Source organism: Crocodylus porosus, unplaced genomic scaffold (assembly GCF_001723895.1).
Source record: "Crocodylus porosus isolate Cpor-Errol unplaced genomic scaffold, CroPor_comp1, whole genome shotgun sequence".
In the NCBI taxonomy this organism is placed as follows: domain Eukaryota; kingdom Metazoa; phylum Chordata; order Crocodylia; family Crocodylidae; genus Crocodylus; species Crocodylus porosus.
Window position 1 is genome coordinate 89,587,347 of NW_017728918.1, and position 20,083 is coordinate 89,607,429.

The following is a 20,083-nucleotide window of genomic DNA, read 5'->3' on the forward strand; positions in this document are numbered from 1 at the left end:
TGGAGAGTAGGTTTAGATTAGACATCCATAAGAACTACTTCACAGTCAGGGCGGCTAGGATCTGGAACCAACTTCTAAGGGAAGTGGTGCTGGCTCCTACCCTGGGGGTCTTTAAGAAGGGGCTTGATGCCTACCTGGCTGGAGTCATTTGAGCCCAGTTTTTCTCCTGCCCAGGCAGGGGGTGGGACTTGAAGATCTACAAGGTCCCTTCTGACCCTACTTCTATGATAATGCATTGTCACGGAGTGGGGCGCAGGGGCAGCCGTGATCCCGCTAACGCCCCCTGCTGTGTCAACTTAGCACCCTTTTATCCTCACCCACCACATCTTTGATGGTAATTGGTTCAGTTAGGGAGGCTGCCTTTATCTCCTAATACACAGCGTAAGTTGATCTACCCTTACTCCGTATGGGGGTGCCTTGGTGCACCCCCGCCTTCAGGGCTAATGCATGCCTCCAAACCTCCCCTTTAGCACGCCCCAAGCCTCACAGCTGTATCGGACGTTCTCTTGTCATATATTCGCCCCTCCTGGGCTTCTGTTCAGCTCTGTTGAGCTCTTATCAATCTAGCCCCTACCTGGATGTCAGCCCCACCCTGGGCTTATGCCGCGCGCCAGCCCCTCTCTGGGACGCATACCGCACACCCACCCTTCTCCGGGGCTTCGTTCTGGTCAGGGACTAATTGCTCACTCTGGAGCCTCTTGTTCTAATCGGCCCTCTCTGGGGCTTGTGCTGTGCTGCTCACGCTTCCCTCGCCCTCTCCGGGGCCTATGCTGCGCTTCCTGCGCTTCTCGCCTTTACTCGGGCTTTTCAAAGTTGGGCTCAGGTGGCCCTTTCCCCACCTGGTCCCAGACCCACCCCCTCTGGGACCTATGCCGCACCTCCTGTGCTCGTTGCCCCCTCTGGGGCCTATGCCATGCCTCCCACGCCTTGGGGCTCAGGTGGCGCATAGCTGTGCCTGGCCCCCTGCCCTTTTTTGGGTTGTTTGCCCCACTGGGCAAAATACCACCCTCTCAGGCTGGGGTCTGAAACCCCGCATACCACACCTCTCTGGCGCTCACTCACCATGCTGACTCCAGCACTAACCACCGTGCCCTTACTGGGCACCAGGAACCCCCAGATTATTGGGGAGCTCCTGTGAGGCATCCTCACACCCCTACAGCCTCACCCGCTCCTCCAGTGTAACACTAACCAAACTAAACCATAAGCCTGCTGGCCGTAACATAACAATAAGCCTCCTGGCTAAAGCATCTATTCTAGGCCCACCTGGCTCTCTCACAAGGCCTTCTAATCAGGGTCCTCTCAACCCTCACCATGGTGCAACCCCTTGGGTGGTCAGGGTGCACCGCTCACCTTTGATCCACTAGATACTCCTGCACCTCAGCCTACTGAACAGGAACCACTAGCTAGGTTTTGGCCTAGCTGTTTATAAAGGTCTGGCCCTTCCCCCTTTTTGGCCATGTGACCTGCCTGGTTGCCCCAGCAACCCACATCTGTACTGCTTCAGGGAGCTTCAGCAGCCCTATTTCTACTGCTAGTAGCAGGCACCCTGGTGCCCTGCTACATGCATGATGCTAGAAGCTGCAATGAGCAGACTATTAACAGGGCAGAAAGAGGGTGGGTGCAGACATGTTTCACTCATTTTCTCCCACTTTTTGGTACTGCTTATAGTAATGTTTGTGCAAAGTCTAGTCATGTTTCATAACAGTAGGGTACCTATACCAGGGGAATATGAAGAGGGTTTATTTTTCTTTCCAAAGTCATAATAGAGTTAATTTAGTGCTTATAGAAAGAGCCAAATTAATATCCCTGGAAACTAAACTCCAGGATCTTTAGAAGCTTTAAGGACACTAGAGGTGCAGACAGAAGTTACATTTGTCATGCGATCATCCCCTTGAAAAAGCTCTACAGCCATGCCCTTACAGAAGTGCATTGTGCTTTAAAAGTCCCCGATCATGCAACAAATTAAACCTCATTATATGAGGTTTCAGATGAAAGCACTCCAAAGTGGAGCACCGGCATCTGTCTGATTGGGCAGCTGGGCTGTCTGCATGATGGGAGGTGGGGGGAAGGGAGGGGAGGGAGCTTAAAGCTCTAATCCACCCACCCCCACTCCAGTGCAGGCTTGGCAAACTCCAGCCCAAGCTCCTTCCTCTCCCTTCTACTCCCTCCCATTGTGCAGACAGTACTGGAGCTGGGAGGGGGGAGTGGGTAGAGCTAGAGAAGAGAAGCTGCAGGCACACAGCTTCCCAGCTGGATTGGCTGGATATAATGAGGCTTAATTTGTCAGCTCAAAAACGGAGCTTTATCCCCCATCCTCCTGACCTAACAGTAAACATCTTTTGAGTTGGGAGGATCTCTAACTCATGGTGCTGTCAGTGCCCTAGGAGAGATGTTTAAAGATGACTCATAGCAGTAAAATAAATTTGCATGTATATAGTATTTTCACCTGTAGATCTCAAAGAATTTTGTCAAGTTGGGGGCAGACGTTATTATCCCAATTTTATAGATGAATGAACCCAGGTAGAGAGAGTTAAAGTAACTTTCCTTTGGTCAATTAACTGCCAGAGCAAAAAATAGGATCCAGACTTCCTGAACAGTAGTTCAGTGCCTGATTCACTGCCCTGTGCTTGGTGAAAACCAGCATAGAGGGTCTGAGTTCATTAATTGACAGGCTTGTCAATTTTAGAAGGTAACAAGTTGTAACTGACCCTTCAACACAATGAGTTCTTGGTCAGAAAAAATATTACTTATCCATACCTGCCTTGAAATTAGCTTGCAATCTCTGTTCAATGCCTTTTTGGGGGGAAAGTTACTGAAGCAGAAGCTGCCATACGTTATAGTGTGTGTCATGTGGATGCACATCTACTGTGAATATAATGACCAAGAACTCTCTTCACACAGGCTGCCGAACAGCAATCAAATCATAATGACTTTTGCTCACTACCTGTTCAGCTTGGATTAACTCTGGTTGCCTAAAGGTGAAATGATTTTTAATGCACAATCTATTGTGCAGGCCATTCAGTTCAGTCCCCCCATAGGTATTATCTTTTAAAAAGTATTTCTCACTGAATTGCTTCAGCCTCTCAGACTGCAGACTTCTCAACAGTGCATTTCAGAACTCAAGACTCTTGCTGAAAGTCCTGAGGCTGACATGCTGCATCACTGCAATGCATCTTGTCCGGATATGCCAGTCACAAAGCATTACGTTTAACTGATTTTAATATGATGTAAGAGCTGAAAATAGAATGGATACATCACAGAAACTAAGTGTCAACTCAAGGAAAAAAATGCAGCTTTGAAAAAACTTTCCAAGGATGCTATTTTCAGGATAAGCTGTTTTATTGAAAAAATCCAGAGAATAGAAATATTTAAATATGTCAAAATAAACAATTTATATTTAATTGCTTTCAGTCTATTATTAAACTTTTTTTTTGGTTTTGTGGTAATGAATGTAGGGTGATACATGTATCATGTCTGTACCCTAGTAGTTCTGCAACTGTAAGGACTCATCTGTGCCAGGCTTTTAACACATCAGGCAATTTTTACAGTCCAAGTGTGTTTTGATCACATTACAGGTGTGGTTTGTTCTTGCCTTTGTAGGCATCAGTGTGTTATGGAAGTGTGTGACAGCCTTAAGGAAGGAGTCATTTCCATCTCTGTTTGTTAAAAGTAAACTGAATGTAAAACACTTCTTTTCTGATTTGGTAGGGTTTTTTTAACTCAGCTAGCTTGGGCATAAATAATTATATGGCAGGGAAGACTCAATGCTGCCGGATTGTAACCCATTCTGATTACAATCTTATAGTACGCTTTGACCCTGTCTGGACAGGTAAGACCAAACCAAGGTCTAACGTGTCTGGCAGGCTATAGGAGTACTACATGATCATTTAATAGTATTACAGCTATAGCACTGATGAGTCTTCAATATGTCCTAAATTGGAGAACAAGACATGTGAGAGCTAAATTCCACATGTGTACTAATAATATAGTACACAGAAGTACACAGAAAGTTACTCTGGCATAATTTTCATCTAAACTTTCTCCTTAAAGTTTCAAAGGATGCACAGAACAAAATTTCAGTGCAGGAAAGGCATTAATAAGTACTGTAGTGGAGACCAGAATCTTACCCAGATACAGTCTGACAGTGTAGGTACATTCCTCTCTTGTGTGGATTTTTAGCCATATCAGGGCACATGCCTGTGGAAACTGAGTCCCCTGCTGTGGTTGATTTTGTAGGACTGTCATCAATGTGGCAGACTTACAGATACAGCCCAGCATGTCTCGGGCTCAGACAATCTTCTTTGTGATTGGTGGAGCCCATCTACCAATCGGGTAACTGTTGGGAGAGCCCTTGCCCCACCCTTGCTTGGGGTGAGAGGAAAAAAAAAAAAAGAAAAGCCTCGAACCTGGTTCAAGACTGCACTCTGCCCATCCGGCTGAACTTTGGGGGTAGAACCTCTGAAGAGAATAAAGAGAGCTGTGTGCCCAGAACATGGCAGATGCGTTAAGGGATGAAGAGAAGAGCAGGGCTAGAAGAGCTGAGGAGAGTTGCTCAGCAGGGCAAAGCAATAGTCTGGAAGAGCCCCTGAAGACTTCTGTTGGCAGCGGGAAGTGGTGGAAAGCAGCTGATGGCTCCAGCGCCCACGCTCTCAGTGCACAGCATGGCGCATGGTGTCCAGACCCTAGGAGATGTGTGAGGCAGCCCAGGTCTGCAGTCCCTAGCGTGCAGCCAGAGACACAGTGCATAGGCCGGTGCACAGAGCAGGACCCTGGTAGCCACTCATGGCAGCTCAGGTCCCCAACCCCCGGCATGAGGCTGGGAACTCAGTGCAGGAGGCGCTACACAGACGGTGAGAGACCCTGAGACCTACTTGAGGTGGCTTGGGTCTACAGCTGCTGGCACTGGGCCAGCAGCTCAGTGCAGACGAAGTTGTATGAAAAGTCCAGGAGCAGACTGAGCCTTGATGCTGCATGAGGTGGCCCGGGCCTCCAACCCATAGCAAAAGGTAGAGCCCAGGGAGCCAGACGGTGTTTGGGCCGCTCAGCCAGTGGGCAGGGCAGAGCCAGAGGCCCCAGAAGCCCTGTATAGTGGAGCCCTGTTCTGGGGAGCAGCGACCCCAAAGCCCACCGTGGGCAACAGAGCAGCTTGGCACAGAATACAAGGGCCATCCTCCAGGCCTGGGAGCCGTGAGTTGCCAGGGAGAAGGACTCCTACAAGGGAGGGGGAGTCTCCCCTTGGTTAGTTAAGGGGTCCTGAAAGTGGAGGTCCCACTGGGAAGGCCCCCTTGAAGTTACCAGCTTCCTTCTAGGGTTTGGGAAAAAGGCCCAAGTGGCATTGAGGTTTTTCCTTGGGATTAAGTTTATTTTTGAGGTTCTTGCACTTTACATTGTGTGATGTCATGCCTTATATTTTGTAAACTCTCATAGCTGTAAATTAGTAGATTAGTAGAGTCTTGAATTTATAACTGACTAGGGCTCTGTTGGGACCCCTTTTGCTATTACTCACCTGTTGTTTACCCGTATTTATTTGTGGCTTATACTTACCTGTAGTTTATCTGTTGGTTATCTATGTTATTTTGGGGTTTACCTGTTTCAGATCAGATACTTACCTGTGCTGAGTTCGAGGCCTGTGGGTGGTAGAATAATTTTCCTAATCGCTCATTATAGAGTATAGAATTATATGTAAATTGTATATTGTATGTATATTTATTAATATTACTTTCTTTTCTGGATTTTGTATGTGGGTATCTATAGATATTGATATATATATACACATGTGTATATAGTTAAGATACTCTGTGCCCTGGCCTGACTCTATAGGGGACAGAGGGCACTGATTGACAATTGCAGTCCCTCTCACAGCACTCCAGCCTAGCCACCTATCCCTCCTAATTGAAGGGGGAGTACATAGATACCTGTGTACAATAACAACAAGTCACAGTCATGTTTGAACATGACTGTTGTTGTTAGCTTGGTTCTGTAGCCAGGTTTCCTTCAAGTGAGAGGAAATTTGTCCAAAGACCCATCTACACTACAAAAGTAAGTTAACTCAGCTGTGTCTGTTGTTACCAAACTGTGTTCTCATGCATTTTGGGTCTGCCTACAGGGACAGCATTGTTTTATTTGTTCATGTCTGTGTAGTTTAAACAGAGCAAGAGAACAGCGCTAAGGATTTCCCCCTAAAGTTTTCTGTAACAAAATGCAAAAAAAAAACTTTGTTTCCACTGGCAGTGAAAATGAGCTACCAACTGCTAACAATAACTGTTTAAATATAAATGTAACATGGGTTTCTGCTTTCATTGTAATCCTGGCCTCAGAGAGATAGCTACCTAAGGGATGCAGATTCAAAGGCATAAAAGCTCAAGGAGGGGTTAGTAAGTACAGTTTTTTTGCGAAATTTCCATGTACCATGGTAACAGTAGCACTCTATGGGGTGCATTACAGAAGACTGCTAGCACAGTTTAAACTATGGGTGGCTGACGTGTGACACAAGCGCCACAAGTGGCATGGACATCCTCTGTGTGTGGCACACAACACATTAGGGAAGGTGGCACAGCAGCAGACAGGGCAGGAAGCAGAAGGCAGACCAGGTGATCAGGCAGGGAGCACAGAGTAGAGGACAGAAAGCAGATCTGGATATCAGGCAGGGAGCAGCATAGGGAGTAGAAAGCAGAGCAGCAGATCAAACAGAAGAAGGGGATCAGAGTGGTATTTGGGGAATCTGCCAAAAACTTGGCTCTATTGGTTTAAGCAGAGATCTAGCTTGAAAAGAGCGATTCCTGAGCTGTGCACTAAACTGGAACTTCAGAATACCTGGAATATGATGTAGGTTCAGTTCCATCTATACAGCAAAGCCAAGCTACGTTATAATGTTTTCCTACCATAATTACAATATAAATGTTGTTTGAGAGATGCTGCAAAAAGCAGCAATTTTAAGAAAGCTGGTTATATTTCCTGAACAACAGCCTTTGGTGCTTTAAACAGTAGCAGACATTCAGGTGGGGAAAAATGTACATACCTTTTGCATTAAAGTCATGGAGTAATAATATGGACGTTTATTCTGAAAGATAGTAAGCACCTGTCCTGTCCACTGAGCTCTAGGTAACTAATGAAGATTCCTTGTTGTCTGTTACCACAGTAAACTTCTTGCACTTCAAGGCCATACTGCTTTTTTCCCCCTCTTAAAAATAGGTACTTGCCCTAGCTCTTCTAACAGCTCTAATCAACGGTATTGAAGTGTGATAAATAACAGCAATTATTCATTTTCCTTTTAATTAATACATTTCATTTGTATAGCACTGAGCTGTGGACAGTGTCTCCCTTGAAATCACTGTTGAAGTTTGTAGTAGTTGACTTCATTAACATTCCTGGGTCTTCTACACTTTCAGTTCAGTTGCCAACCAGAGATAAGGAAGGGCAGGCTTTAAACAATGATGCTTTTTAGTCAAGCTGCTGTAATGAGCAGGCCCAGGTGTTTATCTTGCTGCTAGGTCAGGGAGGTTAACGGGGTCTTCACTATTTTGTTATGTTAAGCTGTACAGAACTAGCCCAAAAAGTTAAAAGAGCCTCACTAGAAACAGCACTCTTGATCAGTTGTGGAACAGAAAGCAGCTTTAAGATTGTTCTCATGTGTACTTTCTTCAGAGAATCTACACCCTATGAATGTAGTTTGAGCCTCTTGAACCTGATAACATCAACTCTTTCTTAATGAATTCCAATTATAGTCTTATATCACACTCATCACCATGTCAATTAGGTAATGACTAAGCTTTCTTGCTTTTATCCATGTCTTGATTACAAAGAAATGGCATTGTTTCCTTCTGTAAATCCTATTGGCTGGCCTGACAGGCCACCTCAGAACATGTGGAAATTTAAGTGGCACCTTTTCTCTCCTTGATTTTCTGCAGCTCAGTAAATCCTGCTAGGAAATAATACAAGACCATAGGGTATGTACTTTGTTATAAAATGAATGTCTGCATGTCACTATTATTTATAGAGAGAGTTAATAATTGACTTGGACTTTGGCTGCAAACATGTTTTAATGCTTCCTTTTGTTCATTTATTTGTCCCAGAGTTGACAACACTGGATAGTCCCCTCACCAAGTTACTTATATGTAATTACTTACATAAGAGCCCCAACAAGGCAAATTAGTTATTGGATATATTTATAAGAACCTTTAATCTTGAGACTCAAATTTTCATCATTTCTTCTGCACATGGTTGAGGAGGCCTTATCAATTTACATGCAACTTATACACATTTATCCTTGGAAAAGTAATGAAATATTTTTCCTTTCTAAAATGAATAGCATCCTTTTGGTAAAGATATTTCACTGATAGCATGCAAAAATAAGGTTGTGTGTGTTTTTAAGTGATTTTTAGATCACTGTAATACTGAATAACAAACTTGAGGAGGCTTAAGGACTTTGCATTGAATCTCTGACTGGCCAATTTTCAGCTTGGTTGTGGAAATTTGGCAAGAGTCATGGGCTGTAGACTTCAGCCTTCAAGTACAGCAGAACCCCAGTTGTTATCTTCATAAGGAAGGAAGACCATTTTCTCCCAAGATTGTTTACACCTTTAAAAAATAACCAATTCTGCTGAGCTTTGTTGATTTTAATATTATCTAGCTGCTCCAGCTGCTGATTCCTCCATGTCTTTTGAACATCTTTGGCTATTTTTGACTAACAAAAGGCACACAAGTTGAAGAGCTGTTAATGTTATGTCTCTGTTACCAGGGTGTGTCAGAATGTCCTTGTTTTAATCAGGGTTAAAGAAGAGGAGTAGGAGAGCTAAGGGCTGACATAAATACTGTAGCCTTTTCTGGTTATGACTAAAGACTTGTAGGGCAGTAGGTTGCTGTGATTTGGTCTATTATAAAATAATGTAATTATTTTTGGTCTGTTATTATAAAATCTGGTAAGTATTAGGGACTATGTTGTAAGAAAAAGGAGTTCTAGTAACCTCAGAGCCATAAGGGCCCTCTTACAAGTACGGTGCTTTAATGTAAGACTGTTTGAGTAAAAAGATGTGTTACCCATCCCCAGGAGTTATTCCCAGATTACGTACAACTTATACGCATTTGTCCTTGGAAAGGTAATTTAAATATTTTGCATATTATTAACAATATTCTGGCCAGCCTTAGAAAACATGAATGCATTTTATTGTGCACGCATCAGGCAGTTTGAGAATGCTGCATAGTGACAGAATATCTGCAAAGAAACTCTGACCAGACAAGGAAGGTGTAATTTTTTTAAAACTTAATGCAACATCGTTTTTAGAAAAAACTTATACAGCAGACTAGCAAAACAATATGTTAAAAACAGCAGTGAAAACTTAATATAAAATGAGACATAGCAGTTTCCATTAGCAGTTCGTTTAAAAGCTGAGGGAAAAGAATTATCCCCCACCAGCTTCAGAAAGAGATGCTTGATACAGCAGAAAACAAGTCAGGAAACTGAGCCTGTGTTACCCAAAACAACTAACTCCTTTAGCAGAGAGAGTGCCTTCCATCACCAGAAAAGACCATCTGGAAGAATCCTGGCTCCCTGCCAACACAAACCTTTAACAATTGCTTGTCCTGCACTTTAAGTAATAATGTTCATAATGGCACAACCTGGAGGGTTGGCAGAGGTCCTACTGGAGGAGCAACATATTCCTCTTCCCTCAGTAAACGCAGCAGGATATTCTTTTTATTTTTTGGCCAGTTATAAATGTGAGTATTCTGAAGCCAGGTAGGCACGTGTTCCTGCGAATGAGAAAAAAACCACATAAAATCTACTGATTCGATAGCACAGTCTTGCAGAAACTTCTCTAGTTTTGCTGTGTGACAAACTGAAGCAAAGCCTATTATAGACATTTTTCACAATGATAATATTGTATTTTAATTTTTAAAATTAGGTTTCAGTTTTAGTTGTCTCATTTTATGCCAAAATCCTGCATATTTCATTTAAAAACAAAACAAAACAAAAACAACCCCAAGTGCATAGTATTGTTATCTCTGTGCATAATGCTATTAGCCATCCTTAATATTATAATGCACCTGATATTAATAACTATTTTGAAGATATCTATAAAGTCACAAGTGGTAATATATGACTGAAGAATACCAAATGGAATGCCTATGCTGAAGAAAGGGAGGAAGTTGCTAAACTACTGCATATCCACTGGCCTGATTTCAACACTGTGTAAGACTTCAGAGCAAATTTAGAAGAAAAAAGTAATTAAAAATGTAATAAAATGTAATACAAGTTTACCAACAGTACACTGCATCAGAGTTACCTTGATCTTTCTTTGATAAAATAACCAATTTTCTGCATAGAGGAAATGAAATAGGCCTCATCTATCTGGGCTTCAGTACAGCATTTGAGACTTAGTGGTTAAACTAGAGAAAATTGAGTACAGATGAGATTTATCAGTTAAACTGGAGAAAATGGGGATTAATGCAAGGATTGTACGGTGGGCAAGGAACTAGCTAATAGGGATAACTTAATATGCATGCATGGATAAGGCTAGAGGAAGGTTACATGCATCCTCAAGGACTGGCTTTAGAACTGATTCTATTTAATATTTTCATTACTGAATTTGGTAGAAAAAGTAAATATGCTGATGATGTTTGTTGATGACACTAAGTTATGCAGCACTGCTGGTACATAGGAAGATCTAAATCGGGGCAGGCAGTTAGTAAGTGGCCCTCTGCCCAAAATGAGTTTTGGCAAGCCATTGAAGGCTGCATGACAGGCAGCCCAGGGCAGTTAAATATAAATTTTCTAAATTTTTTAGGGGCCCCATGGGCCCGACAGAATGGCCTGGAGGGCTGCGTCTGGCCCCCGGGTTGCATTTTGCCCACCCCGATCTAAATATTATGTAAGAAGAACTGAATGACCAGTGTAATAGGAATGGTGTAATAGTAATAAGTTCTAGGTTATGCACTTAGGTGATAAAAGTTTCTCCTGCAAACTGGGGCTTATCAACAACAGAGTAAGAAAAAGACTTGAGTGCATCAGTCAATCATACGATTCCTATGCGCCAACACTGTGACCTGGCCATGAGAGAAGCAAATGTTACCATACCCTTGCAAGGTAAGTCTAGCAGAAGTAGGGCGTTATTAACACTACTGTAGGATATATTAATGCTACTGGTAAGTGGAGCACTTCAACTAAAGCTCATTGAATGAACTTTAGTTAAAGCACCCCCACCGCCATTTTTCAGCGTGGCGACACTGATGCACGAGACGCTGAAGGCTGCTGTAGTGCGGTAATTATCATGCTCCAGCAGACACGCTTTAATTACAGTGCATTGGAGTAGCCTTGCTGCTCATGTATAGACACCCAAGGTTTCTAACCAACAGAGGATTGAGGTTTGGGGATAGACTCCCAATAGGAATAGTGGCAACAAAAAGTTCAGCTTTAAGACTGGGTAGTGTTGAGGTGATGTTGTCATGGTTGTTCAGGAGATGTGCAAGAGGCAAGAATTCTAGTGGGTGATATCTTTTATTGGACCAACTGTATGTTTGGTATGATATAGACAAGCTTTCAGGTAAAAAAAGCAATTGATGAAGACTGAACATTTTCCAGGATCCAGAAAGAAAGATAGAAATTATTCAGAACAGATTTCATGAAGAATAGGAGAATTGCACTGCCTCTGATTAATAATGTCTCTGATTTTCATTGTTTATTCTCTTTGCATTACAACCTTATTTACTCTCTGATTTTTTTTCAATGTAGGACACACAGAAAATTTATTATTCTACTGCCTTTGGTTAATTTGTAGGGGGGAAAACCGTTCTGTCTCCTAAGTGTACTAAAACCATGGTGGCCTCAAAATCTGTGTACAGTATAACAGAAAGTCAATAGCTCTTCTCTCATAAGCATACTTGAAAAGTTATGTTTTTTTATTATTTTAAAGCATATAAATATCTGTTTTTTCTGTTCTTATTTATAGAATGGGATGAGAAATAATACATAGATAAATGTCGCTTTTGATCTTCTAATATGTGCAGTACTCAAATTGCCCTTATTTTGAGTACTGCACATATTTGATTGTCTAATATGTGCAAAATCCAGATCGACTTCTTGGGTGGCTCCAATTTAAGAACTGCAATGCCTAGAAATTAGGTGCCTGATACCAGGAGGGTGAAAAAGATTTAGGTCTCAGTAGCTCTACCTCATGTAGACATGGCCAGCAAGGCTGCCAGTGCAGTCAATAAGGAGAACAAATGCCTTTTAAGAGTAATTTTGATTTCGCACATCATGGTAGATTGAACATTTTTTGGGATCAGTGACACCCCAATTATGTAACTGCCAGTGCAGAGAGCCTGATATCCCCAGTGCTGCACTTCCCACAGTGCCCTTTCAACTTGGGGCACATGTGGTGCCCAAGATCCTGCACTCTCTGCACACCAACAAATTGAAATCCAGGAACCATGCAGCACTGTCCAGTGCTGATGGGCTTTCCCTGCCTGAGCGGTTTAAACTTACACGTGGGGCAACTGTACATGGGCTGACTGGCATGTGGGTTGAAAAATGCTGGGCAGGGGGAGCCAGCAGACTCCCCTGTCCAGAAGTTTAACGCTTACTTGGGCTGTGTAGCATGCTGGTTTAAACTTCCTGGGTGGGAGAAGTCCATTTTGTCCCCTGCCTAACACCTTTCAGTCGAATTGCCAGGCAACTGATGCAGGGCTCCACTATGCATGGATTTAAGTTTCCTGGGCTGGAGGAACCCATCAGTTGCTTCCCACCCAACATTAGTGAAGCTGAGCACTGCAACCTAGTATGGAGCAACACTGCCCTGCTTTAATGTGCCACCTGTTTCAAATTAATGCCCGATACAAACCAGATACAAAGATGTTCCATATTAACTGTAGAACATCTCTGTGGCTGTGTACCATCTAATCATACTATAAATTGCTTGCATTTAAATTGCAACCACCTTTGCAGGTTGCAAGCCCTGCCCCTATTGTGAGACTACAAAATGCAGCATAGATGCAAAATAGATCCACCATAAATTGCAATCACCTTTTATATAATTGCCTACTAGTTTTCCAGCGTAGACCTGGGTTCTAGGCCTTCCTCAGCTCCAGAGGGTTCAAAACTACATCTTTCACCTGAGGAGACTGCCCTAAGAATCAGGATGTAGTATGGGGGGACATCTTACAGAAGATGGGACAAAGGGCAAAATGAAATGCAACATTCATAATATCAAACAGAGAGCAAGAGGGGAAAAATGATTCAGTAGCCCAATGAGGAGGGCAGCCTTCTGGAGTGAGAATCTGGTTCTGGTCCCTGCCACTAGGCCTGTTTACGAATTTAATATTGGAAGATCATTGGATAAAACCCAAAAATAATCCTGGGACCCAGGACTTTCTAAACCAGGGTCCCCAACCTCAGGTCACAACCCAAATGAGGGTCACGGGGGCAATGCTGGAGGTGCTGCACAAAAAAACAAGCCATGCCGGGAGCTCCCCCTACCCCCCAGGCCACCATCGCTACTGCTGCTGCACTCCGCTCCCAGCAGCAGGTCACGGCAAAAAAAAGGTTGGATACCACTATTCTAAACCTTAACACCTGCATCTTTCTGAGGTCAGCTCTATTTCTAGTAGCAACTCTAGCAATACTTAATTACATGAAGAATCATTATAAAGATAAAATGAAATGAACAAAATGTAAATAAGCTGGGTTGAAGAGCATAAGTATTTCTGCCTCTTTTTTACATGATTCCATTTTGCATCTATGGTGCATTTTATATTCTTACAATAGAGGGTTTACACATTGGTACAACAATTCCTATAATTGCCCATGTCCCTCTCACTACTGCAATCTCTCCAGTTCACTTTACAGTTTAGTGGTCTCTTTGAGTGTGGTTGACACTTCCTTCCATTCACAGTGATAGTAGTTAATTAGATGGGGTTTGATCTTGTGCCAGAGAAACATGCAATAAAAAAGACCATTACAAAGGTTGTTAAGATGGACCTAACTTTGCAGTTTAGTTGAAAAAGGCCCCTCTTGAAAATGTAAGAATGTCCTCCACTAGGCTGTGGCTACCAAGAAGTGTCATTGCTTGAAGACATGCTTTACTGCTGTGACAGGGACAGCTCAACAGACCAGCTTGTAAAATTACTAAAGAGCCACTGCCAAAGATTTAAGTAGTATTTTAGTTCACAAAGTTTAGACACAATTTGGGTGATTTTGTTATTTTTATATCTGTCAGTAGGCCTAAAAAGGCCTGTTGTATCCATCTTCCCTATTCCTTTCAGATTCTTGTACCACTTTTCATTTCCTCTACTGTAAAATCTTGTTTGTACTAAAGTTGTGCTTGCACATTACTTATCAAGAACTCCAAAAAGTTAGGGCTAGTCCTGCCCAGTGGCCTCTAGTAGTGCTTTTTTGAAAGAGAACTCAACGCAATATGTTGCTTTTGATCTGCCCAGAGTTCCCACTGATGTAGATATAGCCTTAAAGTTAAAAAATTCTGACATCCGAAAGCCTTTCTTTCTGTCTGAGGAGAAAAGCTGCTTTGGAAGCTGCATGACCACAGATGCATCACAAGCGGGGCCAAGGAGGTGATCCTCCCCCTCTATGCAACACTGGTCAGGCCACAGCTGGAGTTCTGTGTCCAGTTCTGGGCGCTGCACTTTAGGAGGGATGTGCCCAGCATCGAGAGGGTCCAGAGGAGGGCCATTCATATGATCCAGGGGCAGCGGGGCAGACCCTATGAGGAGAGGCTATGGGACCTGAACCTGTTCAGCCGTCACAAGAGAAGGGTGAGAGGGGACCTGGTGGCTGTCTATAAACTTACCGGGGGGAATAGGAGAGACCCTGTTCCCATGAGCACCTCCCGGAGTAACAAGGAATAACTGCATAAATTGTTTGAGAGTAGGTTTAGGCTGGATATTAGAAGGCACTACGCAGGGGGGCTAGGATCTGGAACCAACTTCCAAGGGAAGTCGTGCTGGCTCCTACCTTGGGGGTCTTTAAGAGGAGGCTTGATAATTACCTAGCTGGAGTCATATGAGCCCAGTATTTTCTCCTGCCCAGGGCAGGGGTCAGACTTGAAGATCTACTTGGGTCCCTTCTGACCCTACATCTATGAATCTATGATAGAATAGTAAAATATGGTATTTTGAAAGATTCCAAATGCTTTACAATCCAAGTAAAACATTTTCAAATGTAAAGATTTAAAGTTATGTGCCTAAATTAAGATTAAATAGATGCCTGGATATATTGTTTTTGTATGGGTATGGTTGTAGCTGTCATGATCCAGGGATTATGCAAGAAGCAAGATTTGTTTGTTTGAGTCTTTTACTGGGCCAGCTGGATAGTTGGGAGAGATGTTCAAAGGTGATGGTCACCTACAGCTCTCCTGAAGTCCACAAGTCCTCATATCTGTTTATAAATTGATTTAGGTGGCAAACTGTTGTTCTGAAACCTTCTGTCCAGTATTGAAATGTGGCAACCATTTGGGTGTAATGCAACAGCAGTGAACAATGACACTTTAAGATTAAATTGTAGGAGGAAAAAGTAGCAACAAATATTGTATCCATTTGAATTTTGGGGGACAATACAGTTGTGAAACTTGAATTTAGAAAGAACAATATATTTAACACTTCTACTGTTACATATATTCTCTCTGTTTTATAAAGATGAAAGGGGAGGTATTGGATTTTACTTGTTTCCCATTTTCAAATTTATCTTCCAAATGAAACTGGAACTTCAGGTCCTGTGAACCACTATAATTTGCTAGACGGGCCCACCACAACTCCTGCAGTGGCACTGTATCTTAACATTCAGAATTAACTAACAAATATTAATAAAAAATGTTTGAAAAGTTGAAATAACTTCACCCCAGTCATAAATCTCTTTTCATTAGACTCATCAGGATTATATTTGAATGAACTAGCAAAATTATAAAGGTATGAATATATATTTGCTTCAGTGGTTATAGTCATCAGCACCAAATATCTCACATTAACGTACTGATTTATACTGCAGAATTTGTATAAACATATGGATCATTTTTTAAAACAAAAATGCTACTCAGATGATTACTAGGAGGTTATAAAAGACTAGGAGAGAGAGTCTTTTCAGATTTAATCTTTCACCTTGCTCAAAATAACAAATGATTAATCAAGTACCAAATATATGTTTTTCTTTACCTTCTTAGCATTTGGGAAAAGCACAGGAATGAATCTGAAGTTCATGCTTCCTTGTTGTATAAACTCAATCTGCATCTACAAAAGAACAAATTTGCCAGATTTAGCTGGAAGATTAATACCTTGTTTTTTCTGTACACATGTCTATACTCCTACACATATAAAGCAGTCACTACGTACTCTTCTGTTAAGTTATTTTGCCTATAGCTGGTGAACCTTCGCTTCTAATTACACTAGGCACCGTTTGCATGGCTAGTTATATGGCTTCTTTCTACTGTAGAAATAAGAGATACTGGAAATGATTCTTCGAACTTTGTTGACTGTTTGTCAGTCATTCCAAATCAAATAATTTTATTTTGAAGGACATCAGTAATTTTGTCAAATACATCTAAAATTGCTTAAGTTTGACTAGATAAAGACTCTTGTCCAGTTAACAATGTAGTCAAGTGGTTAATTTAGTACCTTCACATTTTGGGCCAAGTCTATATCCTTTGTAGAACACAAGCTGTGTTTTATGTCACAGAGACTTGTGTTTAATGCAATGTCATTTTTTTCTGAAGTGGTGAGGACTGGAAGCTCTTAGCTTTCAAGCGGAGAGAAGGACTACCTATGCGCTAACACAGGGGTGCTCAACCATTTGGCCCCACAGGCCAGATGAATGGTGTGGAGCCAGTCAGTGGCCTTGATTGAGCCTGGCACCAGGACTAGCCCGTGGGGCTCTGTACTGTTCCTTCTCTGCCCTATGTAGTGAGATTGGGCCCCAGGGGCCTGCTATCATACTCTCCCACCCCCAAACTGGGCTTGCCTCTTTGGCCTGGCACCACTCCCACCCAACTCTGCATGCTTGGATCAGGCACCTGATCTAGCATGCAAGACCCAAGACTTCCCATAAGTGGCACCACTCCCCTGCCGCCAAATTTCCAGACTCATGCGGAGTCCCATGGGCCTGATGACATGGCACCATGGGCTAAATCTGCCCCACAGGCTCTAGTTGAGCACTGTTGCACTAGCCCATTATGGGGAATCATTGGCGTTCTTTGGAGAGAACTCCATGATGTTTAAAGTGTAACAATGCAAGGCCTATAGAAATAGAATATGAGATACTCAGGGAGTTGACAGAAGAGGCAGAAACAATTAGCTTTGTGAAAGTACACAGGTATGAGTCTTATTCACTGCCAGGCCTGGACTTAGCTTTATTGCCATAAAGAGCCCTTGCCCTGTAGGAGTGGAATTACATGCCAAAAAGTGAGATGACATTAGATGAAATCCTGAGAGGGTTTAATGTGCTGGACTGCAAACTAAAAATTAAAAAAAAAAAATCCAATTTTGTAAGACCACAAAACCATGGACAAATAAGGTGCATGCAGATGAAAGGGATTATTTTTTATCTAGAACTCAGTACCTCTTAGCTCATGCTCTCGAGTAAAAGAAACTGGGTAGAAGGGAAGGTGAATGTGAACACTAAGACATCGTTAGGCAGTAAAGAGAATGGGGTATGATGGCAAAGAGGTTAAGATGTCTTGCTATAGATTTAGAAGAGTAAGTGCAAGCACTGCTCTGGACTTGTGCCCAAGACTGCCCTCAGTTAACCTAGCTGATAAACAGGTGCCTGGTCATTCATGGGGCAGTCAAAGGCAGCCCGCTGCAGTGCTAGCCAAAGGTTGGATAAACCTTTGACTTTTTTTTTTTTTTGATCAGTGATATCAAAACCAGGAACCTGCCATTTAGAGAAATATTTGCCTTTCAAAAATAGAGGAAACAGTGCAGATTCTTCTTAAAATGGCAAACACATGTCTCTGCTTACCATCCTGTGGATGTATTTAGTATGTAAGCCATGTTCATCCCTGTCCAGCTGGGATTCAGCCCCTTCAACATCCTGTTTGTATTTTGGACTGATTGCTATGATTATCATCACCGTCTTCTGTTGGGGAATAAAGCACTTTTATGAAATTGTGAAGTGCAGTATGTCTGGCAGAGGCAGCTCGGAAACCTGCCAGTTTGTATTTTAAATGATCGTAATGTTCTTGGCAATTGCAAGAGGTTCTCATTCATTCTGGCAAGTGAAAGACAGTGAAACTAATACACTCCTCTCTTTCTTGATACCTCTATTCATACATATAACATATAAATATCAAAGGACTGGACAACTGTTAGTCTACCAATTTAAAGTTGAAACCTGAGAAGTAACTTTTTATTAATGCATTATTAAAGTACATACATTATATATTCACATACAAATAATGTAAAACAGTCCAGCCCCAAATTTTCAAAACTGCACATGGTAAAGTATACATGGTTGGCAGGCCTGTGCGAAGCTTTGGTCTCTGACTTGGTTTGGTGGAGATTCAGCTCAATTCGGCAGCCAAACCTCCAAATCCAAATGGAATCAGAGGACCCTTTAATCTCTCCGAATTGAATCGAAACCCTCCTAATTGATTCAGAGAGATTTGGAAAGATTCAGAGATCAGGACACAGACACAGCTTTAAATGTTTTTTTTTTTTTTTTTTCTACATCCCTCTAGGTAGCAGGGGTTCATGAGTGCTGTGATGCTGTGGCTCATGGAGTGTCCCACAGAAGCGCAGGGGGCTCCCCATGCATTTGGCAGCAGACCTAGAAGTGGACCAGAAGCACTTCCAGTCCACTTTCAAGTCCGCCAGGGAGCGTGCGGCTCCACTCTGTGCCCTCTTGGCTCAGCAACTGGTCCACTTCTGGGTTTCCAGCCAAGCATGTGGAGGGCCCATGCACCCCAGCATCGCAGCAGTAACGAGCTGTGCCTGCTACCTCAGGGTATGCAGAAAAAACTTTTAAAGCTGTGTCTATGTCCGAATTGCTGATTTCTCTGAATCGGCATCAAATCTTCAGATTTGGCCAAATCAAATCGGGGACAGTGATCCGAATCAATAAATAGAATCGCTGTCCCTGATTCGGGCTGAATCTGAATCAAATAGGGCCCGCTTCGCACGCCCCTAACAGTTGGATACTCAATCATGGCTGTTTACAGAAACAGACATCACTTTTGCTAGTGAAGACTATGATCACAACCTGCAGTACACTACTAGTCCCAGTTTATGTACCACTTGAGTTCCTTTACTTGTGAGAAAATAGGAGGGTGTTTCATAAATGAATGACAAAATGGCTGCCCACACTGTATCTCTGATAAAGCGGTAAACTACACAGAAGCAGGGAAAGCTGATGCTAGTGAATAACTAAACAACATGGCCATGCAGTTATCAGTGGGCATCAAGAACAGCCTTGTGTCATTTTGTTTTTTGTGAGCTCAAGAGGCATTTATAGATGTGCTCTGGGCCTGTAGTGGGGGTGGGGTGATTTAATTGGAGCACCCAGAGCGTTGCATGCATCAGTGTCCCCGTATTGAAAAATGGTGTTGGGAGGTGCTTTAACTAAAGCTTGTTGAACCATTTTTTCAATGCAGGGATGCTGATGCACATGTATAGGTTCCCAAGGTGTGCCACCTAGAGAAATGTACCACAGGATTGTGGCAAAAAATCACGAGCACTGTATATCTCAATGGAAAGTCTAGGAGAGGGGAGAGAAGTTTTTTTTTTTTTTTAATAAAGTCACATGTCCATAGCAGAGGAACCCAAGTGGGACACCACAAAACAGCCATGATGGAAACAAAGTTGCTACAGTCATTGTTGCTATGTGCACAAACAGGTGAATAAGCATTCTGGAACTAATGGTGAAAACAGGTGTAAATGCTGGCAGTCCCCACCCCATTTTGCATGATCACCTGAATTACTGGAAAGTGTGTGTCCATTGGGTGCAAACCAAGTGACATATGTGCCTAAACAACAGCACGTGGAAATGTGTACCCAGCTTCTGCAGTGGGACAATGGCAAGGTGTTCCTCTCATGCATTGTCACCAGGAATCGGACCTGGGTGCACCATTATAATCCCAAGAGCAAAAGGCAG

At 42.7% G+C, this 20,083-nt stretch overlaps 1 protein-coding gene and 1 long non-coding RNA gene across 3 annotated transcripts in view; one reads left to right on the top strand and one right to left on the bottom strand.

Annotated features, from left to right (window-relative positions):
* Positions 1 to 19,245, top strand: part of LOC109311944 — a 25,517-nt gene extending 6,272 nt beyond the window's left edge. Inside the window, exons 3-4 of the long non-coding RNA XR_002101664.1 lie at positions 3,549 to 3,553; positions 19,233 to 19,245. This is a non-coding gene — a long non-coding RNA (uncharacterized LOC109311944). The remainder of the gene's footprint in view (positions 1 to 3,548; positions 3,554 to 19,232) is intronic.
* Positions 9,141 to 20,083, bottom strand: part of TRAF3IP2 (TRAF3 interacting protein 2) — a 54,500-nt gene continuing 43,557 nt past the window's right edge. For both annotated transcript variants that reach the window (XM_019537926.1, XM_019537925.1), the window contains 3 exons: positions 17,954 to 18,070; positions 16,153 to 16,227; positions 9,141 to 9,747 (listed from right to left, as the gene is read on the bottom strand). In XM_019537926.1, coding sequence (XP_019393471.1) covers positions 9,601 to 9,747; positions 16,153 to 16,227; positions 17,954 to 18,070 — 339 coding nt within the window. In that variant the 3' untranslated portion in view covers positions 9,141 to 9,600. The remainder of the gene's footprint in view (positions 9,748 to 16,152; positions 16,228 to 17,953; positions 18,071 to 20,083) is intronic.